The sequence below is a fragment of the Podarcis vaucheri genome (genome assembly GCF_965113315.1).
Source record: "Podarcis vaucheri genome assembly, chromosome: 13".
In the NCBI taxonomy this organism is placed as follows: domain Eukaryota; kingdom Metazoa; phylum Chordata; class Lepidosauria; order Squamata; family Lacertidae; genus Podarcis; species Podarcis vaucheri.
The window spans coordinates 35,985,511-36,011,227 of record NC_138751.1 but is presented as its reverse complement, the minus strand read 5'-3'; the positions used below and the strand labels follow the sequence as shown (position 1 = coordinate 36,011,227).

General features: G+C 48.0%; 1 protein-coding gene and 1 long non-coding RNA gene across 3 annotated transcripts in view; one reads left to right on the top strand and one right to left on the bottom strand.

Moving 5' to 3' along the window:
* FAM117A (family with sequence similarity 117 member A) overlaps positions 1 to 25,717 on the top strand; it is a 40,044-nt gene that overhangs the window by 12,567 nt on the left and 1,760 nt on the right. For both annotated transcript variants that reach the window (XM_082194463.1, XM_082194464.1), the window contains exons 2-7: positions 9,107 to 9,279; positions 18,601 to 18,690; positions 20,544 to 20,657; positions 21,915 to 22,049; positions 23,067 to 23,295; positions 24,927 to 25,047. In XM_082194463.1, the coding sequence (XP_082050589.1) occupies positions 9,107 to 9,279; positions 18,601 to 18,690; positions 20,544 to 20,657; positions 21,915 to 22,049; positions 23,067 to 23,295; positions 24,927 to 25,047 (862 nt within the window). The remainder of the gene's footprint in view (positions 1 to 9,106; positions 9,280 to 18,600; positions 18,691 to 20,543; positions 20,658 to 21,914; positions 22,050 to 23,066; positions 23,296 to 24,926; positions 25,048 to 25,717) is intronic.
* On the bottom strand, positions 13,703 to 14,093 carry LOC309516102. Its single transcript, XR_014212775.1, has 2 exons — positions 13,870 to 14,093; positions 13,703 to 13,771 (listed from the first exon to the last, which is right to left on the bottom strand). It is a non-coding gene; the product is annotated as an uncharacterized lncRNA (long non-coding RNA).

Here is a 25,717-nt window from a genome sequence, read left to right as displayed (position 1 = left end):
AGTCCAACAGCAGCTGGAGACCCAAGTTTTTGAGAAACACAGTTTTATTATTAAATTTCTACCTCGCCCTTCCAGGAAAAATGGGGAGTTCTTCCCAGCACTGGGATCAAGCTGAGATGAGTAGCAGCAGCAGTTCAGATACCTGCTGTACCGCTAGGGAAAAACAGTGCAGAAGTCGAGCGGAGAGGGGAATGTGGGACTCCCATTAGCTCCTGTGGCTCTGGTTGTATTGTACGCAACAGTATTATATTCCATTGTGTGCATTGATCGTACGTAATCAGTCCACTGAATTCTATCCAGATGTTTTATTTCTGGCCCTCTGCATCTTGCAGTCGTATGAACTAGGAAGGGACTGTTGCATGCCTTCCTGAGAGCCAATGCAGCTGGGTATTTGGGGGGGCGAGGAAGGAGCAGAACCCCCCTTTTTGCCTCCTCTCCAAAATGCTGATTCCCTGCCTCCACCTTCGTTCAGTGTGTAAAGCAAGACTAGGGAATTAAAAAGGAGCTGTCCCAAACGGAGGAGCCGAAAATGTGAGGCAGCTGCCAGACTGGTGGTCCAAGATAGTGCCGGTTCCATTTATCTCTGAGCTGTTCTGTTCTGGACGTCCCCCCCACTCCCCAGATCGGAGATGCTCAGCTAGCGATGGGAGTCTAGAATATGCAGTCAGGTGTGGCTGGGCTGAACCCAGCCTAATGGACTAGGCTGATAATAGAGCTGTGCTGTAAACAGGACACCCCACCCTGCCTCTGCTTCTCTCGCATGCCATCTTTGTCTTGCAGCGAGCATTGTTTTGCTGCCCCTGGTGTATTTTTAGGCCTGTTGCTTTGACGGGAGCTGAGAAGTGCTCCCAGGCCAGCTGTTGGGACTGCAATCTTTCTTGGCTCTGCTGTCTCTGTCTGTCTGTCTGTGCAGCCACTGATTTCACAGGTGCCTTCAGCGTGGCAGGGCCTATCAGGTGCGAGTTAGATGGGAGGGGGGGCGTTTACCAGCTGACCACCCCAACCCTGGAATCGTGAGTTTGTGCAGATTGCATTTTCACCACTGAGCAGCCACACCTCTAGGGTTAAAGGGCAGAGCTTTCGGGCTGCTGAACCAGCCTTCCGAACTGGCTTGCGACTGCTCTGAAACGGAGTGCGCATTGCATGCGCCTCAAATAGAGCCTGCCTGATGCTCAGTCAACAACCGGTGGAGGGGGGCGCCTTAAATAGCTGCTAAACTGCTGTGAGTCAGGAGCTCTGAATCTGAGCTGCCAGAGATCTCTCCTTGGCAGCGTACCAGGAGGTCCTGGCTTTGGTTATTACGAGTGCATATTAATTTACGTGTAAATGAAAAAGCAAACAATCTTCAGCCTTGGGGCTTGGGTTGGCATTTCTCTTTTGCTTTAAACGCAGTAGCTTGGAGCGTGATGGCTGAAAGCGAGCTGGGAGCCAGGAAATCATCACTTCAGAGCTCTCCGGCTCAAACCACAAATTTGTGGGTGGCTCTGTGCCACTTGGTCTGTCTCGGCACTTCCACACACACACCCCACCCCCAAAGTACATTGATAACGCAGGCGTGTGCTGTGGGAGGGGCTGTAGAGTTTGCTACGAGAACGTGTTGTGTAGTGGTTAGATATTCCATAAATCTGAAGTATTACAATGCGGTTCTTGGGGCCTTTGCAGCTCATGATAACAGCCTTTTCATTTCTTCTCCCTAATCAGACTAGTACCAGTTACTTGCCGATAGCCCAGTATTCTGCTGCTGCTGCTGCTGCTGCTACTACTACTACTACTACTACTACTAAAGTGGGGAGGGTGAAAACTTTGATGCAAGGGGGTGGCTGCTGCCCCCTTTTTTGCTTTACAAAAGAAACTGGTTAGGTGAGAGAAGGAAGCATGCACTCTGTGCCGGCAAGCAGGTGGTATCTAGCCTTCAAAAAGCTAAATATGTAAAAGCAACCCCCAAGAAATGGGGAAGCTGGACAGAGCAGGGCAATAACATACGCTGGATGCAGTGTTCAAAACTTCCATTGTTCTAGGCCAGGGGTCAGCAAACTTTTTCAGCAGGGGGCCGGTCCACTGTCCCTCAGACCTTGTGGGGGGCAGGACTATATTTTTTTAAAAAAGAATGAATTCCTATGCCCCACAAATAACCCAGAGATGCATTTTAAATAATAGAATACATTCTCATGTAAAAACACGCTGATTCCTGGACCATCCGCGGACTGGATTTAGTAGGCGATTGAGCCGGATTCAGCCCCCGGGCCTTAGTTTGCCTACCCATGGTTCAGGCCAGGCATAGGCAAACTCTGGCCCTCCAGATGTTTGGGGAAACAATTCCCATCATCCCTAGCTAGCAGGACCAGTGGTAAGGGATGATGGGAATTGTAGTTCCAAACATCTGGAGGGCCAGGGTTTGCCTATGCCTGGTTTAGGCGCATTTTGCGACAGGGAATTTGGTTAGCATTTGGTTTCTGAGCTCTGAGCGCAGTACTGTGCCTACGAATTCAGATTAAAACTGCAGAGTATGGAAGGAAAGGAGGGCCCCTTTCTGCCTCCCCACTTCCAGCTACTCTGAAGACTGGAGAAGAGACCCTCCTAAGAATATTAGGGGGGGTGCAGGGGAAGCACTAGGCCATGTGAAAAATGAGCATAATATTTTAGCTGCAGTTCATTCATTTTCAACTTTGTATTCTTGTTATTAAAAAATGTGTGCCTAGACATTCCATTGCTGCGCCCATAACTTAGGTTTAAGGCGTCATTTAGCTCCTAGCTTTCATATCTCAGTTTCTAACGCTGCTTGGATGATGGGCAACTTCTGGGGTCTAAATGCAGCCCTCCATGCCTTTCCGTGTGGCCCCCAGGGCTCTTCCCCAGGCCACATTTTCCTTAAGTGTATTTGTTTTGCATGGCTGGAATGTGTCCTTGAACTGCAACCATGAACCTTGCTTGCCTAGAAATAGGATGCAGAGATAGGCCTCCGTGTGTGGAAATAATCTGTCTTCTGCCTGGACTGTTGTGACTCACTAATACCCAAGTCTGTAGGATTCTATCAGTTACATTTATCTGCACAATCGGAATGAACGTCTGGAACCAAAATGCTTTTTCTGTGCAGCCTGAGCAGGAGCAGTCGCCATTAAGGAAAAGAGGTTGGAATAGGCCAATACAGTGGTACCTCAGGTTACAGACTCTGCTAACCCAGAAATAGTACCTCGGGTTAAGAACTTTGCTTCAGGATGAGAACAGAAATTGCATGGCGGCAGCAGGAGGCCCCATTAGCTAAAGTGGTACCTCAGGCTAACAACAGTTTCAGCTTAAGAACGGACCTCCGGAACAAGTTAAGTTCTTAACCCAAGGTATCACTGTATATATGTGGACTGTTTCTGGATCAAGTGACTTTTCTTCTTTGAATTCTCAAAGATCTTGAGCTAGCTCAAGTTGTCATCTGAACTAGCCAGATGTTTTAACTGCGGATCAGTCACAGTCATTTGAAAAATAAAGACTTTAGCGCCATCTTGCCCCCAAATGGCAACTAGACGTTCCATTTTGGCAACTGCAACCTTGGTTTAAGGAGCCATTTGGCCCCTAGCTTATATATCTGTGTTTCTAACACTGGTGGAGAGAGCGCAGTTGCACCTGGGTCCTCCTTGCAGGTTTCCCATAGGCATCTACTTGGCCCCTGTGATGCTGGACTAGATTGGCCTATGGCCTGACCTCTTCTGTTTTTAAGGGGCTTGACTCTGCACAAGGCAAAGCTTCCTACGTGTCTTGAGTCTCCATTATGATTAAACTCTCAAGTGTGATATTCTATTGCATGGAAATTTATTTTCTGATTTCACCATTGCTGAGATGGTATGTATGACCATTGCAGCTCAAGATATTCTGCTGCCTCGATCAGAGCCCAAAATGGAACAATCCTCATTTCACTCCATCCTAGTAGGGCCAACATTTTAAGAAGGCTTGTTGCAACATTCAGACACTGCTGTCTATCCCACTTCATGATACTACCTGAAACAAGTTGCTACCTTCTGCTATATGGCAGAACCATCCCAATTCCAGTCCTCTCCTTGAGTTGCTAAGCAGATTCTTGTAGGACTAGGGCACAGCTTGCCTTATATCCATCCGTCAAGGTTCTTGAGGTGGCTTTGCAAGGTAGATGATGGAGGCATCTTTGCCGCTCAGGACCCATGTGGTTAATAGCACTTGTGAGCGCTGTACAGTGTGCTTCCTTTGCCAATGAGCTGGCCTCGTGCAGGTTTCAGTAATAAAACCTGCTATAATTAACACTTAAGATCAGGCACCGTGGCCTGCCTAAGTCTACCTAGTGGCTTTAGATTAAGTTGGATCATTGCTCAGGGGTGTCCGCTTCTGATGACAGTCTAAGTTTCCAGGAGGGGGTATCTCCTATTCCTACCAGGAGATGCTAGGGATTAAGACCTTTTGCCTTCAAAGTTTGTGCTTTTACAACTGGGCTGTGGTCTCGTTCCTCCCCTGCCCACAAGCTATGGCTTGACAAAGCTGAGATCTTGGGTCCCCGAACTGAGGCTTAGCCTATCAACTTCCATAAATGCTGGGGACCAGGGACTGGGAGTGCTGGGAAGCAGGAATGTTCACAGCGCACAGCTGTTCCTAAATATGGCTGCAGCCGTTGGCATCAGAAATAAGTGCATAAAATAGACTTGCCCCGGCACAGTCAAGGAAATAGTAATCATCATTTTACTAAGAAAATAGTTGCAAGTCCTTTTAATAATTTGGGGGGCTGGGATGGGGAGGCCTACACCAGGCCCAGCCTACATGCGTACAGTCTAAAAATAAGAGGAGGGGATGCATTCCTGTTCAGAAGCAATTGGGAAGCAAAGGTATTAAGATGCAATTAGATGTCTGTCCCAAGGGCTAGGTGTTACACCATCTCATCTCCTATTTCATCTCTAAGCCTGTGAGGAAGATTCAGCTGAGAGAATAGCCCAAGGCCACTGAGCAAGCCAGTGGATTGGGGGGGGGCGTGTTTCTCACGCTAAATTGGATACAGGTGCAGTTTGTTCAGAAGGTGCTTAGATTGCCTCTGTTGCAAAGGAGGTGTGAGTCCGCCTTTCCCTTTGGAAAAACCCAGGGGAGGTGCAGCCAGTCCTTTTCACGCATAGGTTCAGAGTTGGAAGGGACCCCTGAGGGTCATCTAGTCCAACCCCCTGCAGCACAGGAATCTTTTTGCCCAACGTGACACTCGAACCCATAACCCTGAGACGAAGAGTTTCACATTCCACCAACTGAGCTATGTAGTAATAATAATAAAATTTATTTTTTATACCCCGCCCATCTGGCTGGGTTTCCCCAGCCACTCTGGGCGGCTTCCAACAGAATATTAAAATACAATAGTCTATTAAACATTAAAAGCTTCCCACAAAGGGCTGCCTTCAGGTGTCTTCTAAAAGTCTGGTGGTAGTTGTTCTCTTTGACATCTGGTGGGAGGGCATTTAGAATCATAGAATCATAGAGTTGGAAGAGACCACAAGGGCCATCAAGTCCAACCCCCTGCCAAGCAGGAAACACCATCAGAGCACTCCTGACATATGGTTGTCAAGCCTCTGCTTAAAAACCTCCAAAGAAGGAGACTCCACCACACTCCTTGGCAGCAAATTCCACTGTCGAACAGCTCTTACTGTCAGGAAGTTCTTCCTAATGTTTAGGTGGAATCTTCTTTCTTGTAGTTTGGATCCATTGCTCCGTGTCCGCTTCTCTGGAGCAGCAGAAAACAACCTTTCTCCCTCCTCTATGTGACATCCTTTTATATATTTGAACATGGCTATCATATCACCCCTTAACCTCCTCTTCTCCAGGCTAAACATGCCCAGCTCCCTTAGCCGTTCCTCATAAGGCATCGTTTCCAGGCCTTTGACCATTTTGGTTGCCCTCCTCTGGACACGTTCCAGTTTGTCAGTGTCCTTCTTGAATTGTGGTGCCCAGAACAGGGCGGGTGCCACTACCGAGAAGGCCCTCTGCCTGGTTCCCTGTAACTTGGCTTCTCACAGTGAGGGAACTGCCAGAAGGCCCTAGGCACTGGACCTCAGTGTCCAGGCAGAATGATGGGGGTGGAGACGCTCCTTCAGGTATACTGGACGGAGGCCGTTTAGGGCTTTAAAGGTCAGCACCAACACTTTGAATTGTGCTCGGAAACAGTTGTTGCTGCCTGTCTGTCTTAAAGGGAAAGGGCAGTAGTAGTGCTCTGTTTACAGGTGCACACTTTCCAACTGACTTGTACAGGACTTAAAGAAACGCTTGGAAACTTGTTGCTAGCTCCTGCGTCTAGAAAGCTGATCTGTTGCATTGGCGCTTCAAGGTAGAAAAGTGAGCTCTTCCTGACTTTGTCCCGGTTTGCCTGTCACAGTAAACCGTAGCTAGGAATATGCTGTGAACACTGAGAGGGGTCCTGTTTTGTTTCTCCCCTAACATGCGCACAGGAGTTGCAAGCCGTACTTCTAGGCTTAGCTTTCTGTCTGATCGTGGTGTTTTGCTCCAAACAAACCACAGTGCAGAGCCAAGGTTTATTCTCATGGCTTGTTTGAGCTAAACAAATGGTCTATCGTAAAGCCAAAGCCAGATATCCTGGCTTGTCGCTGCTGTACATGGTAAGGAGAGTTGCGTTCACAATAAACCATTAACCATGCGTGGCAGCCTTTGCGTCCTGGAATTCCCAATGCCAGCAATAATTAGTCGAACAAATTTTAAATTGGTTACAGTAAATAAGCAATGAAAGCAATAAAACGGCACAACAAGTAGCAGGAGGTTGATAGCAATAAAAGGAAAAAGAATTGAGTTGCCGACGAGCAAAAGCAGAGTTTTGACTGAGCATCTTATAAGCAAATCAAGAGAGGATCAGAGGAGTAAAAAGAGCCACTCAGATTTGCATGAAATTTGTGCATGCTGGTGTGTGTTCTGTGCATAGAAATACAGTACATTTCACTCTAATACAACTCACTATAGTGGGGAAGCTTGGTCAGCTGACCAGGGTGCCTATTCGGTCTGCTGTCAAGGTCCTGACGGTTGTTTGGCAACATCAGGACCCCTCCTGCTCTCCCTTCTTAGGGTTCTTGAAACTGGGCTTGGACCAGATAGCCTTTTGAGCCTGTGAACCTGTCTTCCATAAAAAGTAGGGCTCATTGACCATCTTCCACATGAGCTTTCCTTGGGGAAGAGTTCCCAAACCTGGGAACCGCTGCAGAGAAGGCCTTAATTCCATGTGCCCACCCGCCACATCTTGGATGGCGAGGGTTCACAGAGAAGGGCGTCAAATGCCATCCAAGTGGGAGGAGGCAGCCTTAAGGAGAGCCTGGCCCCAAAGTGTGGGCTTTAAAGGTCAAAATTAGCACTTTGGATTGTACTTGGGAACGGAGCCAATGGAGATGGCACGACATTAGAGAGCTCCGTAGTCCAAAAAACAAAATCCAAGCTTTGGTAAATACTCCCCGTCTGTGGAATGTTCTCCCCAGGGAAGTTCGCCTGGAGCCTTCATTATACACCTTTAGGCGCCAGGCAAAAACGTTCCTCTTTAACCAGGCACTTGGTTGATCCGATTTACATCCTATGCCCTTTTAAAATTGGAGGGGTGTGTGTAATTGGGTGGTTGTTTTTATTTTTATTAGGTATTTTGTGTTTTTATATCTTGATTTTATTATGTGAACCACCCTGAGACCCCTGGGTATAGGGCATAGCTGTCAACTTACAGATTTGAAAATAAGGGACCAGCAGCCAAAATAAGGGACTTGCAGCCTCACCTGTTCCAGGCACTCCAGTCTTCCTGTCCTCCTGCAGTCTGGTCAAACGCATGCTGGGTAGCTTCAAGAACACTGTCCAACCAACTTTGTAACCAGAGGTTCAACTGAGTAGAATCTGAATCACATGCACCACAAGACCTATGCAGCCTCAACTTAAGAAGGCTCCCCGGCCTGGCTTTGCACTGCAAAGTTTGCAGCAGCACATGCAGCAAAATGGTGTCCAGCATTCAAAAAACCCCTCAGCTTGCATTAACTAGCCACACACAAGGCATGCAAGCTCCACCCCCCAGTCGTTCTTAGACTTCTTATTGGGTGAGGAACACAGCCAAGCAACACAGTTGGAGCCTCCCTCCTCCCTAGATGGCAAGGAGGGAGGGAGAGGAGCTGCTTCCATTGAAATTTAAGGGACATCATTTAAGGGACATCCCTCAATAAGGAACAGCAGCGGGACATGGCGCTGGAATAAGGGACACTTGACAGCTATGGTATAGGGTGGTATATAAATTCTAATAATAAAAAAAAATGAATTAATAATAGTACTCTAGGTGCTGAATTTTAAACAAGCTGGAGTATCCAAATGGGGAGTCTATTTTTTTTTTAAAAATACTATTTATTAAATTTTCCACTTTAACAATCCAATCAAACTATATTAAATATTCCAAATTATACATATTATTCAATAATCAAACAGTCCAAGTATTATGCCAAATTATATTTTAAAAAAATGGAGGCATCTTCCCATGTTCTGAGGTCGGGGGCTCTGATCATCTCATACCTCTACCGCTTTCATAATTTCCATGATAGTTCCCATAAATCATTCCAAAGTTAATCCTCATTACTTTTCACAGCCTCTGAGTTTATCAAACAAGCGAGAACAAACAAAACAATATATTCTCTGTGGAATTTACGTCCAGGGTTCCCTCCAAATGGGGAACCTAAGGCACCTCTGGCAATGAACAGATAAAGTGTCGAAATTATATGAACGGCAAATGCCAAAACATGACGCAGCAGCCCCGTCCATTTGCAAAATTGTCGCGAGATTCGGCAGGGTGCGGAGGGAATCTGCTAATAAATGTTCCTTCCCTTTGGGGGTTTTTGATTTAGTTCTTGTTGCTTATTCAGAAGCACACACATCAGAAAGGTTAGGAAAATCATATTGTAGCCTTTTTCAGGCCTGTCACTTCAATATGGACGGCACACGCACCATACATTTAAAGGATTTGGCTGCCTGGGAATTGTAGTTTGCCCCCTCACTGAGCTACACTTCCCTACACTACAGATAAGCTCCTGCTGCAGGTAGAAGAGATTTAGGAGTGATGCTTCGAATTCTTAACTTGTTTCTCTTCCTTCCTCTCCAGCCAGTGTTCCATGTGCTGCGGCCGGTCCGGTCGAGAAGGCCTGCCGGAACAGGCCCCCCCGGGTGAGGCGCACTTCCTCCCTAGACACCGTCCTTGGATCGTACCTCTTGGGCCAGTGGCCTCGGGATGCGGAAGGAGCTGCCGTAGCGCATATGAGTGACAAATCCACCCAGGTACTGGAGCTACCTTTTTGCAGGGACAGTGGGAGATCATGGAGGGGTGATGGGGCAGATCCTGAAGGTGGCAGGAGATGTTGCCTGGTTGGGCTGGTGTTTCCAGAGGTCAGGCTGGGATCAGCAGCGATGTGTTTACATGAGCCCTCTCGACTTAACCGCTTCGTAAGAAAAGCTTTTGCCAGATCAGGTCAGAGGTTCACCTTGTCCTGTGCGGAGCTGAGTGATGCATTGAGAAATTATCTGAAACAATTATGGTGTTCACTTCACTATACTGGTTTCAGACAATCTGAGCTGGCGATAAAGCGTGCCAGTTCAAATGGCCTGCAGACAGCAAAGTCGCAGGCAGGCAGGCAAAAGGAACCTAAGGTGGGAAGGAAGAAGCAGCCAAGATACATTCCAGAGTTGAACATCGTGGTGTTCAGCTGTTGGTATATCACAATGTTGAAAACCAGATATCTCTCAGTCCTACTCATCCCAGCACTGTCTCCTGCCTTATTGCAAACTTCCAATTCGTTGCCAAGTCCCGTACAGTTCTGTCTGCAGTATGGCAATCTTGGTGCCCAGCCCCAGTAAACACTATGCAAAGTCTTGGGGGAACTTTCCCCCTCCATCTCCCAGGAGTGGCCCTTGGCTACAGGCAAGAGATGCCTGGAGCAGGGCTGGGCGATAACAGTTTTTCAGCATCGCGGTATATCACCAGCCAAACATCGCAGTCGGGCGATATACCACGATGTTGAAAAACAAGCTGCATTGGTCTCCGCTTGCGAGGCACGGTTGAAATTGCCGCAGCTCTCACCGTGCGAACTGAGGCAGCTTCGCCCCTTGCCTAGCGGACTGGGACAAGGCAGTTTGTTTGTGCAGCTCAGCTGGGGCGTGGGTGGGCTCCCGAGCCCCCACTGAGCCATCCCTGGTGCTCTCCCTGTTTGTGTGAGAGCCAGCACTGGGCTGGCGGAACCTTTAACTGCTCGGCTGAAGTTAGCTCACTCCTCAGCTGAGCAGTTAAAAGATTCATAGGGAGGAACAAGCTGTATCGGCGCCTCACCAATGCAGATTTTGCCCCTCCCTCTGCACAGTATGATATATCGCTGGTGAAACTGCCACCGCTTCTGAGTCCCTCTGCTAGCAGCGCTTGCTGGAGGAAGTCGCTAGCAGAGGGACTCGGAGGCAGTGTCAGTTTCACCAGCAATATACCGCTGAGTGAAGTCAACTTCGCGGTCTGCTCCTCATCCCGGTCCTGGGCGATATATTGATAGAGGGGCTAGCCTGGAGCCTGGGCGATATATTGATAGAGGGGACTAGCCTGGAGGGGCTGTTTTGCAGTTGTGTTGCACAACCACGGGGTTTGGCTTCTGTGGCGATGCAGGTGATCTGAAGAACCTCTGCTTTCATCTTAGCTGCAGCCCACACGGTTGTCAAGCAGACAGTGCTTGATGGGAAGCGAGAGGCGGTTGCTAAGGAGGCATCAGTTGCTGGATGACGGGCAACGAGCGTTGCAGTCCAGTTCCCCATCCTTGCTACACTCCACAAAAGCATTTAATCTGTCTGTTAGTCCTTAAAGGGTGCTACCGGACTGTTTGGTTGGAGAGGCAGGTAAAAGACAGGTGTGCCCTTCCCAGGCATTCAACCCAGTAGCTGGACGTAGCCTCTTTGTTCTAATTATCAGGTTACGGGTTCAACCGCCGTATGGGACAGCTGACTATTCCTGTATTGGCAGGAGGTTGGACTGGATCAGGTTTCCTCAACCTCGGCCCTCCAGATGTTTTGAGACTACAATTCCCATCATCCCTGACCACTGGTCCTGCTAGCTAGGGATCATGGGAGTTGTAGGCCGAAAGCATCTGGAGGGCCGAGATTGAGGAAGCCTGGACTAGATCCTCAGGGTCCCTTCCAACGCTACAACCCATATTCTGTCTCCACATTTGGTGGCTGTACGTTGTAAGGAAGAGTAGGAAGCATTAAGGAACTTTAAAGTGGGGCCTGAAGTCAGAAGCGAAAGTACTTAAAAATAAAACTCCGTGTGTGTGTGGTTTGTGTCTTTTGGCCAAGCAGCAATACCCCCAACCTGGAGAAAGCAACCCATGAGCAGAAATGGATTTGCTGGGCTTGGAGTGAGGGCTGTCTCCAACAGCCTGCGACTGTACAGTGGTACCTCGGGTTAAGAACTTCATTCGTTCTGGAAGTCCGTTCTTAACCTGAAGCTGTTCTTAACCTGAAGCACCACTTTAGCTGCCGCGCCGCCGGAGCACGATTTCTGTTCTCATCCTGAAGCAAAGTTCTTAACCCGAGGCACTATTTCTGGGTTAGCGGAGTCTGTAACCTGAAGTGTCTGTAACCTGAAGCGTCTGTAACCCGAGGTACCACTGTACTGAGAACCCTCAGTGCCGACCGTCTTTTGTTCAGCAACAGCATTGCCCAGCCACCTTTCCCTTTGGCTGAAGCTAAACCAAGGCTATGCACCCGGGGAGGGGAATATCCCGGTCACTGTTTTGCAACCCTCTTGTAAAACCAGATGTGCAAGGGTTTAAGCTGGACTTTTAAAATTTAACTTAGATTGTGCAAAAAAAAATTCTGCTGGAAAACATTGAGCCGGGTGAACTCGAAGTCTAAATGCCTTTCCCTGCAAGATGCATGCATGCCCAGGCTGGGTGAGAGGGCTGTCCTCAGTCTCAAGCCCTGCTCTTTGTGTCTGGCTTTCTAGGGAAGGCCTTCCCTGTTGTGCTTCTGCTGGTTAGAGGCAACGCTTGACTTTTCCTTGGCTTTTGTTGCAGAGGCAGCTGTCCTCCTGGAAAGGGGCTCCGTGCTCTGAGGCTCTTTCAGCTCGGCTCGCCGCCCTGGGCCAAAACCCTTATATAACATTTCTCAGGGCTGTGTGCCATGCGCTGCTTTTGAGAACGAGGGCTCTTGCGATGGAAGAGAGGCTTGCTCAGGGCGAGGCGTGTGTGCTCCCGGGTGGAGCGGGGAGCCTCCAGCCATCGAGGAAGCCTTGGCAACCCATAAATATTTCTGCAGAGCAACAAATGGTCCTTCTGAGACAAAAGGACAGCCTCAGCCCCTTTCAGCTGGAGATGAATCTAGCCTTTTTAATTGGAGTGCCTAGATAGAGAACATATTACAAAACCAGCCTCGCAAGCAGTGACCAAATAGGTACATTAGCTTGAGTGGCTCCCTGCAGGGTTCAACGTTTCATCCATTAAGAGAGGTACTCGGAGTAACAACAGCTTGGAAAGGAGGCAGATCCATAAAAAAACACAAAAACAACCCACCATTAGGCAAAGTTAACAGCATGGCGGGAGCTGGAAAAGCAGCCCAGCGAAGCTATAAAAATACAACATAACTGGCCCCGAGGTATTAAATCCTGGAAAAACAAACCTGTTAATCAGGAGCTTGAAGCTGCAACGCAGTGGCCGGGCAGGTTTCCCTGGGGATAGAATTCCAAAATGGCGGTGCCATCACAAAGCGTGCTGTCCCTCCTGGCCAGACTTTGGGCTGGTTTTCGGTGCAGCGGTAAATGTGTGCCTGCGCCATACCTCTTCAAACCATGCGTGAAGTCTCACGTTGCTGAATAGGCTTTTATAAAAATGAAACTCCTTCTCATGGAGAACTTGAAAACCCTTTCTTCCTGACATGCTAGACTTCCAAGTGCAGGGAGTTGGGAGGGCCTGCAGGAGTACTGATGTGTACGTGAAGTGGTGGAGTCTTCCCGCAATTGGACCGCTTCTGCAAGAGCCAGGTCTTAGGTCTCCTGTGATGTTGGAACCTACAGCCCTATGGCATCTGCTGATCCGGGTGACCAAAGAAGTACATGGGAAGCTTCCTTACATTGAGTTGGACCTGTAGTCCGTCTAGTATTGCCAACACTGACTGGCAGCAGCCTGCAAAGCTTTTCTGATGTGGGTCTTCCCAAGCTTAGGTAGAGAAGATGAGGATGGAACCTGGGACTTTCTGCATGAAAAGTAGCTGCTCTAGTCCTGACCTATGACCCTTACAGAAGAGGTTGGATCAGAGCTATGCAAGTCCACCTGTGCAAGGCAGTTCTAGGGTAGCCCCTGCACAGTGACTGTAATGTTGGTTTAGCCAAGACACGCAGCCAGTCTTGACAGCCACAAAGGCTTCCTTACTGAACCTGCCCCAGACCAAGGAACTTGGGGGTTGCCCCATTTTCATCCTTGCAACAACCCTTTTAGATAAGCTCAGTTGAGAGCCTTTCTTAAAAGTTGACTGGGCCAGCCAAGGACTTGAACCCGAGTCTCCCTAGCCCAAGACCGGCACGTTCTTTGTGCAGCCTGCCGTTCTGGTGCTGCGCCCACTTCGCCGCCTCTCTACCTTGAGGAAAGCGTGGGGATCTGGGGGTAGACTGCGCAAGCTCAGGTCGCAGGTGAAGCGAGTGCCTGAAATCCTTTTTTTCTCTTGTGTGCAAGAGCTGGTTTAACGTTTCAACAGAGCCTCCCAAACCTCCTGCTTTTCTGTGGGTGCTGTGGCTCGCTTTCTGCTGTGAAGACAAAGGATTTATTTATGTTTATAGCCTTGGGGATGAGACTCGAGAGGCACGCCCTTCCCTGCAGATTATCTGACCTTGTGGTTTCAGACCTTGTGGTTGTCTTCTCAAAGCACTTTCCTCCCCATCTCTCCTGCTCGGCGGAAGCTGTTTGGCCACCACTAGAATAATGTGTTTGGAAACTTCCTGCCTCATGGCAGAAGGCTAGGCCTGCAAGGGCAGTGTGCCTCTAAGCCAGGCCTCCCCAGTGGCAGCAGCACCAAGAGCTGCAGGGGGGTGTTCTCTCCTGCCCCACATTCCCTCTCCACCCCCTAGCCAGTGCACACTTTATTATTTTTATTTAATTTTTATTTATTTCTTAATAAATGTTACAGAAAATTAAAATCAAGTAAACTAATACGAATACACTGGTACCTCAGGTTACATACACTTCAGGTTACAGACTCCGCTAACCCAGAAATAGTGCTTCAGGTTAAGAACTTTGCTTCAGGATGAGAACAGAAATTGTGCTCCAGCAGCGCGGCGGCGGCAGGAGACCCCATTAGCTAAAGTGGTGCTTCAGGTTAAGAACAGTTTCAGGTTAAGTGCGGACCTCCGGAACGAATTAAGTACTTAACCCGAGGTACCACTGTACAAAATTAAACTAAAGAAAATACATGTATCCCCTACCCTGTAAACATAACAACAATAATATTTTATTATTTATACCCCACTGCATAGCTTCCCACAAAATATTAAAATACAGTAACGCATCAAACATTAAAAGCTTCCCTAAACAGGGCTGCCTTCAGATGTCTTCTAAAAGTCCGGTAGTTGTTGTTCTCTTTGACATCTGCTGGGGAGGGCGTTCCACAGGGCGGGTGTCACTACCGAGAAGGCCCTCTGCCTGGTTCCCTGTAACATAAACCCTACATACCCCCATGACCTCCCTCCACCACGACTCGACTTCCTTTAGCTCAGATTTAAATACTGTCATTGCATTCTTTGGACAATACATCTCTTATAGCCACTTCTAATTATTATTCTCACTTACACTTTACATACTTAATCCATGCATGTCAACATATTCTTTTTAGAGCAATATTTTTTCCATATACACCTCAAAGCTCTTGTGTACACTTTAGGAATGGAGGCCGCCTACAGCTTTCCTTGAGCCCAGGACAGGCATGAAATCTGCCGGCCGATGTGCATTTCAGCAAGGAAGCAAAATAAAGCAAAGCTTTCTGGGCTCTCCGCTGCAGCATGATGTGGGGTTTCCAGGCAGGGCAGCTCAGCTGTTCTTGCAACCGGGGCAGGAAGCTTGCACGAGGGTGCAGCAGTTTCACCTGCAAATAGTTTTTTGAGACATCGCTGCCGCATGGGGGGGGGTGTTAGCCTCCCCCACACCGGCGGCATGGGTGGAATTTCCCCCTCGTGACCAGCGCTTCATAACTTGAAAGATAAGGGTTTATCTTGAGGTTTTAAAAATACCTCGAGTGGCGGTTGCTATTTGCTCCTGCTCCCGAAAAGCTTTGCTGAAGGGTTGGGCGGCAACTCTTGGCTCCGCATTGTGGCCACATTTTTTTCCTGGCATGAAGTGGGGGGGGGGAGTCATTGGCATTCTACAATTCCACAAAATGTCTGGGTCCTGCCCCTTGCAACTCCTCTCCCGCCACTTGCAAGGCCTGTACCGGTCAGGATTTGTAGCGGTTCCAGCCTAGGGCATCCTTTGCTGTTGCAAGGTTGTTCAACAGGGCTGTTTAAACAAAAAAACATTAAAAATGGCTGCCAGATTTCCTGTTTTACAACAGCCTTTCTATGGAGGTCAGTCTTGCTGATAGAAAAGCCCCTTCTGCTGCCTTGGCAGCTGGACCAACCAGAGAAACAGAGCTGTCCCCAGACCATGGTCTTGAGTTCAGAGCTCTAGGGTGACTGGTCCTTAATAGCTTTCTCTTTTTTTATAAGATATTTATTAAAGTTTCACAAATTATATAAACAAACACAACAATACAAACAAACACAAACAAGAAAAAACAAGTATAATTTCAAATCCTTATTTTCTTAAAACTTACTTCACCGACCTCATACCTCCCCTTTCTGCATTCCAATTTCAAATATTTAGTTCAGCAAATCCTCACCCTTAATTTTATCTAATTGTTAACCTTTCTTTTCTTTTAACTTAATCTTTACAGCTGTAATCCACTTACTTTCTAAAGCCGCATCATTTTAACACTCATTAATTTTACAATGTTTCTTAAGATAGTTCTTAAACTTCTTCCAATCTTCTTCCGCCGTCTCTTTTCCCTGGTCTCAGATTCTGCCAGTCATTTTTCCTTAATAGCTTTCTCTGCACTGGTATTGCTCAGTTGCTGCTGGTCTTGGAGCATGCCCCACAAGATGGAAGCGTAACATGTCCCAGCAGCCCAGCCACCTGGGTGGTTGGACAGGGTGGCTTGTCCTGTAAATCGGGGGGGGGGGCTTGAATGCTGGGGGTCTGGCAAGCCACTTGTCTGCAAGCGTTTGCCCGAACTTAGGCAATTCTGCCACCACCACTTCCTTTGCTTCTGTGCAGCCCCACCTTGAGGGCCGTTGATATGCACAGGCCAGCAGTGCTTGCATGGCAAACCCCTTGAATAGCAGGAAACAAACAAGTGCAATGCTCACCCTTAAGGATCGCCTCTTGCCATACAAACCGACCCGGACCCTTCGCTTGTCACCTGAGGCCCTTCTCTATGCCCCCCATCCGAGAGAGGTTTGGAGGGTGGCAACAAGAGAAGGGGCCTTTTCTGTGGTGGCTCCCCTTATATGGAATGCTCTCCCCAGAGAGGCTCGCCTGGCACCATCATTACATGTCTTTAGGAGCCTGGCAAAAACATTCCTCTTTACCCAGGCCTATGGCTATTAAATACTCTATGTATGTCCTGTGAAAGTGTGGGACTGTTATGATGACTACTATTTTATTATTAGGCTGTATATCAGTATGCTTTTTATTATGTTTTTATCACAGATGTTCTGTGATGTGGTTTTAATGTTGTACCACCGCCCAGGGATCTTTTGATAAATGTATATAAATTTAATAAATAATATTAATAAATTTCCAGGCAGGTCACGGAGATTGGATGAGAGCTGCTGGGTGTCTTAAAATGAATATAAGGCTTTTCCTTAGTGTTTGAATAATGTTCTGCCTATAGTAACTAATTTCATTGTCACCTTTACTTGGAGTCTATTAGGATTTTGCTTGTAGCATTCGGCTTATTTTTCTTAAGAGTTTGTTTTGTGTACATGCAGTGTTAAATTGCCCTGAGACTTTGTGACGTGATGGACTACGGTTCCTGAATAAAGACCCAAGCATGGAAGCCTATTAGTTTGCTGGAAATGTTATTGCAGAGCTATGTGGGAAGTAGGGCTGGGCGATATCTGGTTTTTGACATTGTGATATATCATCAGCTAAACATCACAATATACAGATATTATTATTATTATTATTTATTGAATTTATATACCGTCCTATACCCGGAGGTCTCACGGATATATCACGATGTCTGAAATAAGGATGGTGCCATGTAGAAGTGTTGGTTGCCTTTGTGGTTTTTCTCACGTTGTGATTTTTGCCTGCACCTGCTCTTGTGATTCGCTGCCCCCCTGTATGAGGTAGGGGAGAGCTGAGCCAGCAGAGTCAACAGGGGTTGCAGGAATCGAGAGATGCTTTGGCGGGCTTCAGTTTTTCACACTTGGTGATTTTCACACTTGGTGATTTTCACACTTCGTGAATTGCATAGCACATACTCATCAAGATTTGCAATACATTGCCAGGTCGAAAATTATGAAATTGATAATCACAATACGGACTTCAAACCGTTTTTTGATGATATATCACCCAGCCCTAAGGTAAAGGTAAAGGGACCCCTGACCATTAGGTCCAGTCGTGGCCGACTCTGGGGTTGCAGCACTCATCTCGCTTTATTGGCCGAGGGAGCCAGCGTACAGCTTCTGGGTCATGTGGCCAGCATGACTAAGCCGCTTCTGGTGAACCAGAGCAGCGCACGGAAACGCAGGTTACCTTCCCGCCGGAGCGGTACCTATTTATCTACTTGCACTTTGACGTGCTTTCGAACTGCTAGGTTGGCAGGAGCAAGGACCGAGCAACGGGAGCTCACCCCGTCGCAGGGATTCGAACCGCCGACCTTCTGATCAGCAAGTCCTAGGCTCTGTGGTTTAAGCCACAGCGCCACCCGCGTCCCATATCACCCAGCCCTAGTGGGAGGCATATTCTCCCTCAAAAAGAAGTGGTATGGAGCTCCACTTGGACTTCACTGGCTGAAATGTGGGTGAACACTCTTCTTGAGTTAAGGTTTTCCTCCTCTGGGAACACTTCTGGGATAATTTTCCTGAAAGCAACTTGTGTGGAACGCAAGCTCTCTGTGAATTTTGGCTATCGTACTCTGCAAGGAAGATGTGAAGGCATAGAAAGTCGTTCGCAAATCTTTCCTGAAAGTTTTAGTTGGGCTTTTTCCATCCAGGCCTGTGTAATCCATGACATTTTATACCAACGTCGTTGTGTAGGGAAACGCTGGCCAAGCATTCTGCCCTGGATGCCAAATGCACTGAGAGCAGCAGCCAGAGTTTCCTAGGTAGCATGGCAATGTGGTTGTACTCTTAGTTCCCGTAGGAAAGTGATTCCCCCCCCCCCCCATTTTCCAAAGTCCCACAAATTAGCCCTTCGGCATGACGCTTCCTCCCTCCAATGGCGTGTTTTCAGAATGACTCTTGCAAAGTAGACGGCCGTGTTGGAACTCGCTTGGACTGGCTGTGCTCTGCTGAATGCCTTGCTCCCTTCTTTGCAGACTCCTGTGTCCTGGCACGAAGCAGAGGTGGGGAAAGCCACTGCCCATAAGCGCTCGGCCTCGTGGAGTAGCGTGGATCACCGCAGAGAGGTGAGAGAACTGCTTAGCAAGCCAAACGAAAAGGATGCTTCACCCACTGCACAGTGCACAAAGGAAACTCAGCCACTGGCCTGTGTTGAGCATCCCAGAAACCCAGAATTAGCGTCCTTCACAGCTAATACAAATTGGCAGGTAGTTTTGTCAAATAAGGAACCTTCCCACTCGGCCTCTGCAGGCTTTCCCAAGCTTAGGTCTCCAGCTGCTGTTGGACTACAACTCCCGTCATTCCTAGCTAGCAGGTCCAGCAGTCAGGGATGATGGGAATTGTAGTCCAAAAGCAGCTGGAGACCCAAGTTTGGGAAACCATGGTTTACAGTAATAAACCTGTTGCTGAGTGCTGCTTGCGATCCCCAGAAGCAGTGGCAGGGAGGAGGCACCACGCTCACCAAAAGCAGTAGCAGCTGGTGCGCATTGGTAGGGTGCGAAGGCAGGGAACCCAACAGCAGGGGGCGCCAGAGCCAGCTGATTCTGCCTTTATCACCATCTTCCCTGTTGAGTTCTCTGTAATGATTGTAAGTAAGAAGGCAGGGAGTAGGGGCTGGCTGAGGACAGGCCAAGATGAGTGGGGTAGCACCCAATTTGCCCCTAAGAGACAAGACTCCGCAGGCAACTTCAGGCTATTGGTCCATTACCTCAGCATTGCTTGCAGTGCCTAGCAGAAGCCTTGGAACTAGCTCAAAATAAAAATGGAGCTTATTATTTATTTTTTAAACAAGGTTTCATGCACCCAATGGATTTCACATAAGTATCTTTGAGGGCAAAATATAAGAAACCTGGCAGTGTCTCTTCTCCAGTGAGAGAGAATAAGCTGTGTTCCCAAAGCTTTCTGCAGGTTCTCTCAAACAGTTCAAAGGGCTTGTTTCTTCCCATACAAAAGCTATATGGTAAAACACATTGGATGCATCAGGTTTCTCATATATACATACGTACATACATATACATATATATACAATGGTACCTCGCAAGACAAATGCCTCGCAAGACGAAAAACGCGCTAGACGAAAGAGTTTTCCGTTTTTTGAGTTGTTCCGCAAGACGAATTTCCCTATGGGCTTGCTTCACAAGACGAAACGTCTTGCGAGTTCTTGTGAGTTTGTTTCCTTTTTCTTTAAGCCGCTAAGCCGTTAATAGCCGCTAAGCCGCTAATAGCCGTGCTTCGCAAGACGAAAAAACCGCAAGACAAAGAGACTCGCGGAACAGATTAATTTTGTCTTGCGAGGCACCACTGTGTGTGTGTGTGTGTGTGTGTGTGTGTGTATGTTTCATGTGTAGTGGTTATTAGGTGTTACCTCTTCCTTTCGAAAGTATGCTCTTTGTGTTTGTGTGGGTGTTTTAAAAAAACTCACAGCAGAAACAGCACCACAGATTTCAGAGGGAGCCCCCTGCAAAGCGAACAAGAGGCCTCCATTGCCCACAGGAAGCAGAGCAGCTGCTGCTGCTGCTTCCCTGGCTTGCGTTTGCAAAAAAAAAACCCAGGCCTAGCTGTGTGACTTAAAAAGGTGATACCTCCTTGAGGAAAGGCTGGTCCTATCAGAACGATCTGATAATTGGGCAGCAAGTTATCCCAGATGGCTGAGTTCCTTAGAGCATGGTGCTGATAATGCCAAGGTCACAGGTTTCATCCCTGCATGGTGGGACAACTGCTTATTTTCCTACATTGCAGGGGTTTGGACAAAAGGACCCTCAGGGTCCCTTCCAACTCTACGAATCCATGGCTGTAAGCCGGCACTGGAAGGGCACCTTGCAGAAGTTGCCCCCTGTGCTTGTCATGCGTTGCGCGTGGGCAGAAGAAATTGTGAGGTCCTTTGCCTCTTCTAAATGCAGCTTGCCTTCTCATTCCCCAGATTGCCAAACTGAAGCAGCAGCTCCAGAGAACGAAACTCGGTGCCCGGAATAGCAAAGAGAAAGACCAGAGCTCCCCCGTCCAGGGGGATCATAGTGTCCTCTCGCCAGCCAAGGTAGGCACCGCATCCCTCTCCTTTGTTTGCCCCCATCCGGCCAGAGGAAAACAGGGTCCAGCTGTCGATGGACAAGAGACGAGCTCGAGGCTATTTTTGGGAAAGAGTTTGAAGTATTCAGTTCTGCTGCTGCGTTTGCAGGGTGGGGGAGGGCAAAACCGTTCTCTTCATCCCCACCCAAAACAATGCGAGGAATTTGGGGGGCGCACACACACTTCCTACTGGCCTGTGCTGGCTGTCGTGTACGCGGAGGTCAAGAGCCTTGCTCCAAGCTCAAGTGATTGTGCTTGAGCTGCCCTTTGAACTAGGCATTCGAGGTTCATTTCTCAGCATCCAGGTCTCTCGGCATCCTTTGGACCAAAAAAAGGAGAGGGTTCTGTGTTTGAGAGGCATGTGATTAGAAGGGCATTAGGAAGCAGGACTTAGGAGAGACCTTTGAAGAGCATATTGCCAGATGGGTCAGGGATGGGTTGCATGGACCAGTGCTCTGAGTCTGCATTATACCAGACCAGAGTGATGGAACAGGCCCACTAAGTATGCACCTACTTGACAGTGCCCTTCCAGATGTTGTTGCCCCTGCCCACATGGCCCAGTCAATGTCTAGGCAACACGATGACCATGTACATACGCAACATACAGTCTTTATAGAATTCCTTCAAACCATAACAAGTACAAAATGAAATCTTTAGTCTCAAAGTCTCTGAAAATCTTTAACTGAAGCAAGGTACCAGACTTTGTACGATGAAAGACAAGCTGTGAAGCTTTGTTTATTCAGCACATACGATGTCCAACACTGAACAGTGGTTCCGGATATTGACTACTGTTTCGTAGAATTCTTCGTCAGCGTGGTCCCCAACCCCTGACCTCTCAATATCCCTTGGGCAATCAAAGAGGAGAGCATTCGAAGCTCAGTATTAGGGAAGGACATGATTGGCTGTAGAGCAGTGGTTCTCAAACTTTCAGAATAAAAATTTGCTCGTGCCACACCCAGTTTCTTTAGTGATAAGAAATACATTGGAAAATTAAAAGGAACAACTAGCTGTGCTTGATTTTGGAAAGAAACCTATCCATAATCTGCAAATTAAGAATTTTTTTAATACTGTACTATACTGAAATGTTTAAATGTTTCTTTGATTTTCCTTGAATCTTCGCATCATGCTCGCCACACCCTTAAAGAGCCACTGCTGTAGAGAATACTTTCCTTGCAAAAAAGTTCCGTGGCTTGTTTTACCACATTGCTGGATGTCCTTGTTGCAGGTTTCCCCACCTGCACCCTTTCCAGCCCTGACTCCTGCGCCGATCAGCCCCTGTTTGCACAACAGCCTCGACGGTCTCAATCAAGAACTGGAAGAAGTGTTTGTAAAAGAGCAAGGAGATGAGGAGCTCCTCAGGGTGAGTTACGGCTGGTTCCCAAAACTCTGCTGGGCAGAGCACACCTTTGTGGCCTCTTTTGCCATCTTTTGCACCACTACCTGAATGCAAAGCCCCCACTCCTGACATACGCTGAGCTGTACACTGAAATTCTCTGCACTGAAATTTCCAAACACTCATCTAGAAACAGTTATGGCTGTTTTAAAGTACAGATAGGGTGAACCTACAGCATCAGCAGCTAGCCACAGCCAGCCCCTTCTTCTCAATGAGGGCCACTGACTTTCTATGGTGATTTTATTTTTATTTTTAAAAGAAAGCTCCAAATGCTTGAGGAATCCTACGGTACTAACCTCGTCTCCCGTGACTTAGAAACAGACCACACCTAAAGGTTCATAATACACTTTAAGCACATGTTTGATTTGGTTGTCTTGAACTCTGGGGCTACGTTGCATCCTTCCCTCGCTGGCCTTTGGGTCACAGCAGATGTGCAACGTCTCCTCTGGAGGGCAAACTACAGCTGTTTATAGTGAAATGCCTGCAGTGCTACAGGAGAGGGTCTTGGGGTTTTTTCCCCTCCCAATAAATGCGTTGATCTTGCAGTAAAGGTAAAGGGACCCCTGACCATTAGGTCCAGTCATGACAGACTCTGGGGTTGTGGCGCTCATCTCGCTTTACTGGCCGAGGGAGCCGGTGTACAGCTTCCGGGTCATGTGGCCAGCATGACTAAGCCGCTTCTGGCGAACCAGAGCAGCGCATGGAAACACCGTTTACCTTCCTGCCGGAGCAGTACCTATTTATCTACTTGCACTTTGACGTGCTTCTTAACTGCTAGGTTGGCAGGAGCAGGGACTGAGCAACGGGAGCTCACCCCGTTGTGTGGATTCGAACCGCCGACCTTCTGATTGGCAAGTCCTAGGCTCTGTGGTTTAACCCGCACCACCACCTGTGTCCCTCTTGCAGTAGCTGCCCTGAAATAAGAGCTGGGGTAAAAAGGCCCTAAGTGAACCAGAATTAATTTAAGAAGTGTCTTCCTTCTAGATCCTGGATGTCCCCGATGGCCACAGAGCCCCAGCCCCGCTGCCGAGAAGCACCAGAGAAGCCTTACTGCTGCGGGTGGAGCACAGCAGTAGCAGCTGCAGCAGCCTCTCTCTCTCTCCGTCCCCTTCAGCTGCCTTTGGGCGGTCCGCACACACGCCTGCCCAAGCAGCAACAGAGGAACTTTCCCCCAGTGTGCTGGATAAGCCACCAGCGGAAGCTAAGGGAAAAGGTAAGCCAGAAGGGGGCTAGTAAGAGGCATGTTGGGAGCCTTAGAAAGTTGCACATTTTTAAAGAGGTTTTTCCAGGCCTTGTTTGCCCCCCCTTGCCCCCCCCTCCACAGTACGAGAACACAGCCTGGAAGCTGGAGGACAGCATAGAGTGCTCCCCAGACATCACTATTTATCGAACAGTCGTCCTGATTTGTTTGCAGGGAGGTCAGACGGCGTTGGTTATTGAATGAGCCTTCGCTCTGATTGGTTTGTGTAGATGACGTTGCATCAAAGCAAGTCTCCCCACAAATTTCCAGACGCTTACTGCAAAAAGTCCGATCTCTCGGGGAAGTGGGTTTTTGTTGTTGCTGTTTTTGGCGCAAGATCCTTCCAATCCTGAAGGAGCGTCTCCACCCCATCCTTCAGCCCAGACACTGAGGTCCAGCTCCGAGGGTTTTCTGGAAGTTCCCTCCCTGCGAGAAGTGAGGTTACAGGGAACCAGGTAGAGGTAGTGGCACCTGCCCTGCGGAACGCCCCCCCCCCCACACACACACAGATGTCAAGGAAATAAACAACTCTCTGACTTTTAGAAGACACCTAAAGGCAGCCCTATTTAGGGAAGTTTTTAATGTTTGGTGTTTTTAATATTCTGTTGGGAGCCGCCCAGAGTGGCTGGGGAAACCCAGCCAGATGGGTGGGGTATTAATAATAATAATAATAATAATAATAATAATAATAATAATAATAATAAATTGGCTTCAGTTGCACAACCTAAATTTACTGGTATGGGATTGAATCCTGCCAGAAAACTGATAGCACATCAATGCCCATAGACTCGCCTTGGAATTGTGAGGGAGGGTAACCAAAAGCAAGCAATGGAGCATGAACCTCATTTTACTGACTTGCCCTACATTGCTAACTCAAAGCAATTAAACCCTAAAATAAAGAGATCCAGCCTGCTCTTCCCTTTCCATGGATCATCAGTGTCCACAAACCAGTTGAAGGGAAGAGTACAAATATTAGGGATCGCAAACAGTGTGATGTGCCTATACAAGGTCCCAGTCTAATTGGCTTGAACTTCTTTCCAAATCTGACCCTGTTCATTCAGGATTTCACATCTTTTATCCCTAAATAATTGCCGTTCTAATTATTTGGGCATTTAGAATCCTCCTGACTGTATCGTGTATCAAACCAAATTTCTCAAGTCTTATATGAAGATAAATGGTGAAAATCCCACCATACGTCCGCCATATGATCTCTCCTTTACATATGGACCTGGCTGCTAGTTTTGTAACCTTTTCTTTTTTTATGGCAGCAAGGGCAGGGAAAAGCCCACTGTATTCTGTGATGCTTTGTGGAGCCCAGTGAAGGGGGAAAGGATGGAGGGAGGACTTGTAAATATTGGAGGTGTTTCTGGGAGTGCCCCCTGAATGTGTAAGAAGGAAAACCAGGAATGTGTGGTGAAGGGAGAAGTTGGAAACAGGAAGCTGAGTGTACAGAAGACGCAACAAGAATAGCTTTAGAATCAATGACCTGGATGGGACATTACGCAAACGATTCTTCCACATTTAGATGCATCACAGCATCACTGGTTCTGCATTTGTCTCTGTCACATTAAAGCCTTTCTCTTTTTCTTTCCCACTTCCGCCAGAAAACGGCAGCACTTCTCCGGTCCTTGCTTTTGCCCTGTCTCCTCGTCCCAACCACACCTATGTGTTCAAGCGGGAACCTCCGGAGGGTTGTGAGAAAATCCGGGCTTTTGAGGAAGCTGCGTAAGTGAGAAGGGTACTTGCCTCTAGGGACACAGCAGGCCGAGATGCTGCAGCCTTATACAATGCAGTCCACCTCCTCCAAGATCAGCCCTGGGAAACGTCTGGCCTGTGGTCCAAATTAGGGGGTCCAAATTTAGCCCCCGAGGCTGCTTCCCCCAAAATACACACCCATGCACCTGATGTCATATGTGTGGGACAAATGAAATAAAGTGTACCCCTGATTGGCACTAACAGCAAGCCCTACTTGCCAAGAACAATCAGCTGACTGGCCGTGACAGCAAACTCTGCCCAAAGTTGGGCTTTCTATAAGAGCCTGTTGGCTGAAAGGTTAAACAGCAAATGGTGCAGGGAGGAATGCTTTCCTAATGTCATGGTGATGTCAAGTGATTGATTTGTGACTGGCCCACAGGGGTTGGGGGAACATCATGATCCAACCTCCCAACCAGCCCTCAGCATTCCTAACCATCAGTCACGATGGCTGGGGCTGATGGGAGTTGGATCCTGCAGATGTTGTTGGACCACAGATTCCCCGCCCATGTCCCAAAGTGCAAAACGAGGAACGTCAAAGATTCTCTTCCTTCACACACTCTTCCTTGCTGTTCCCACTGTGCAAAGGATCTTTACAACCACCAGTCGAAACTCTCAGCCAGTTGATGGCATCAATCCTTGC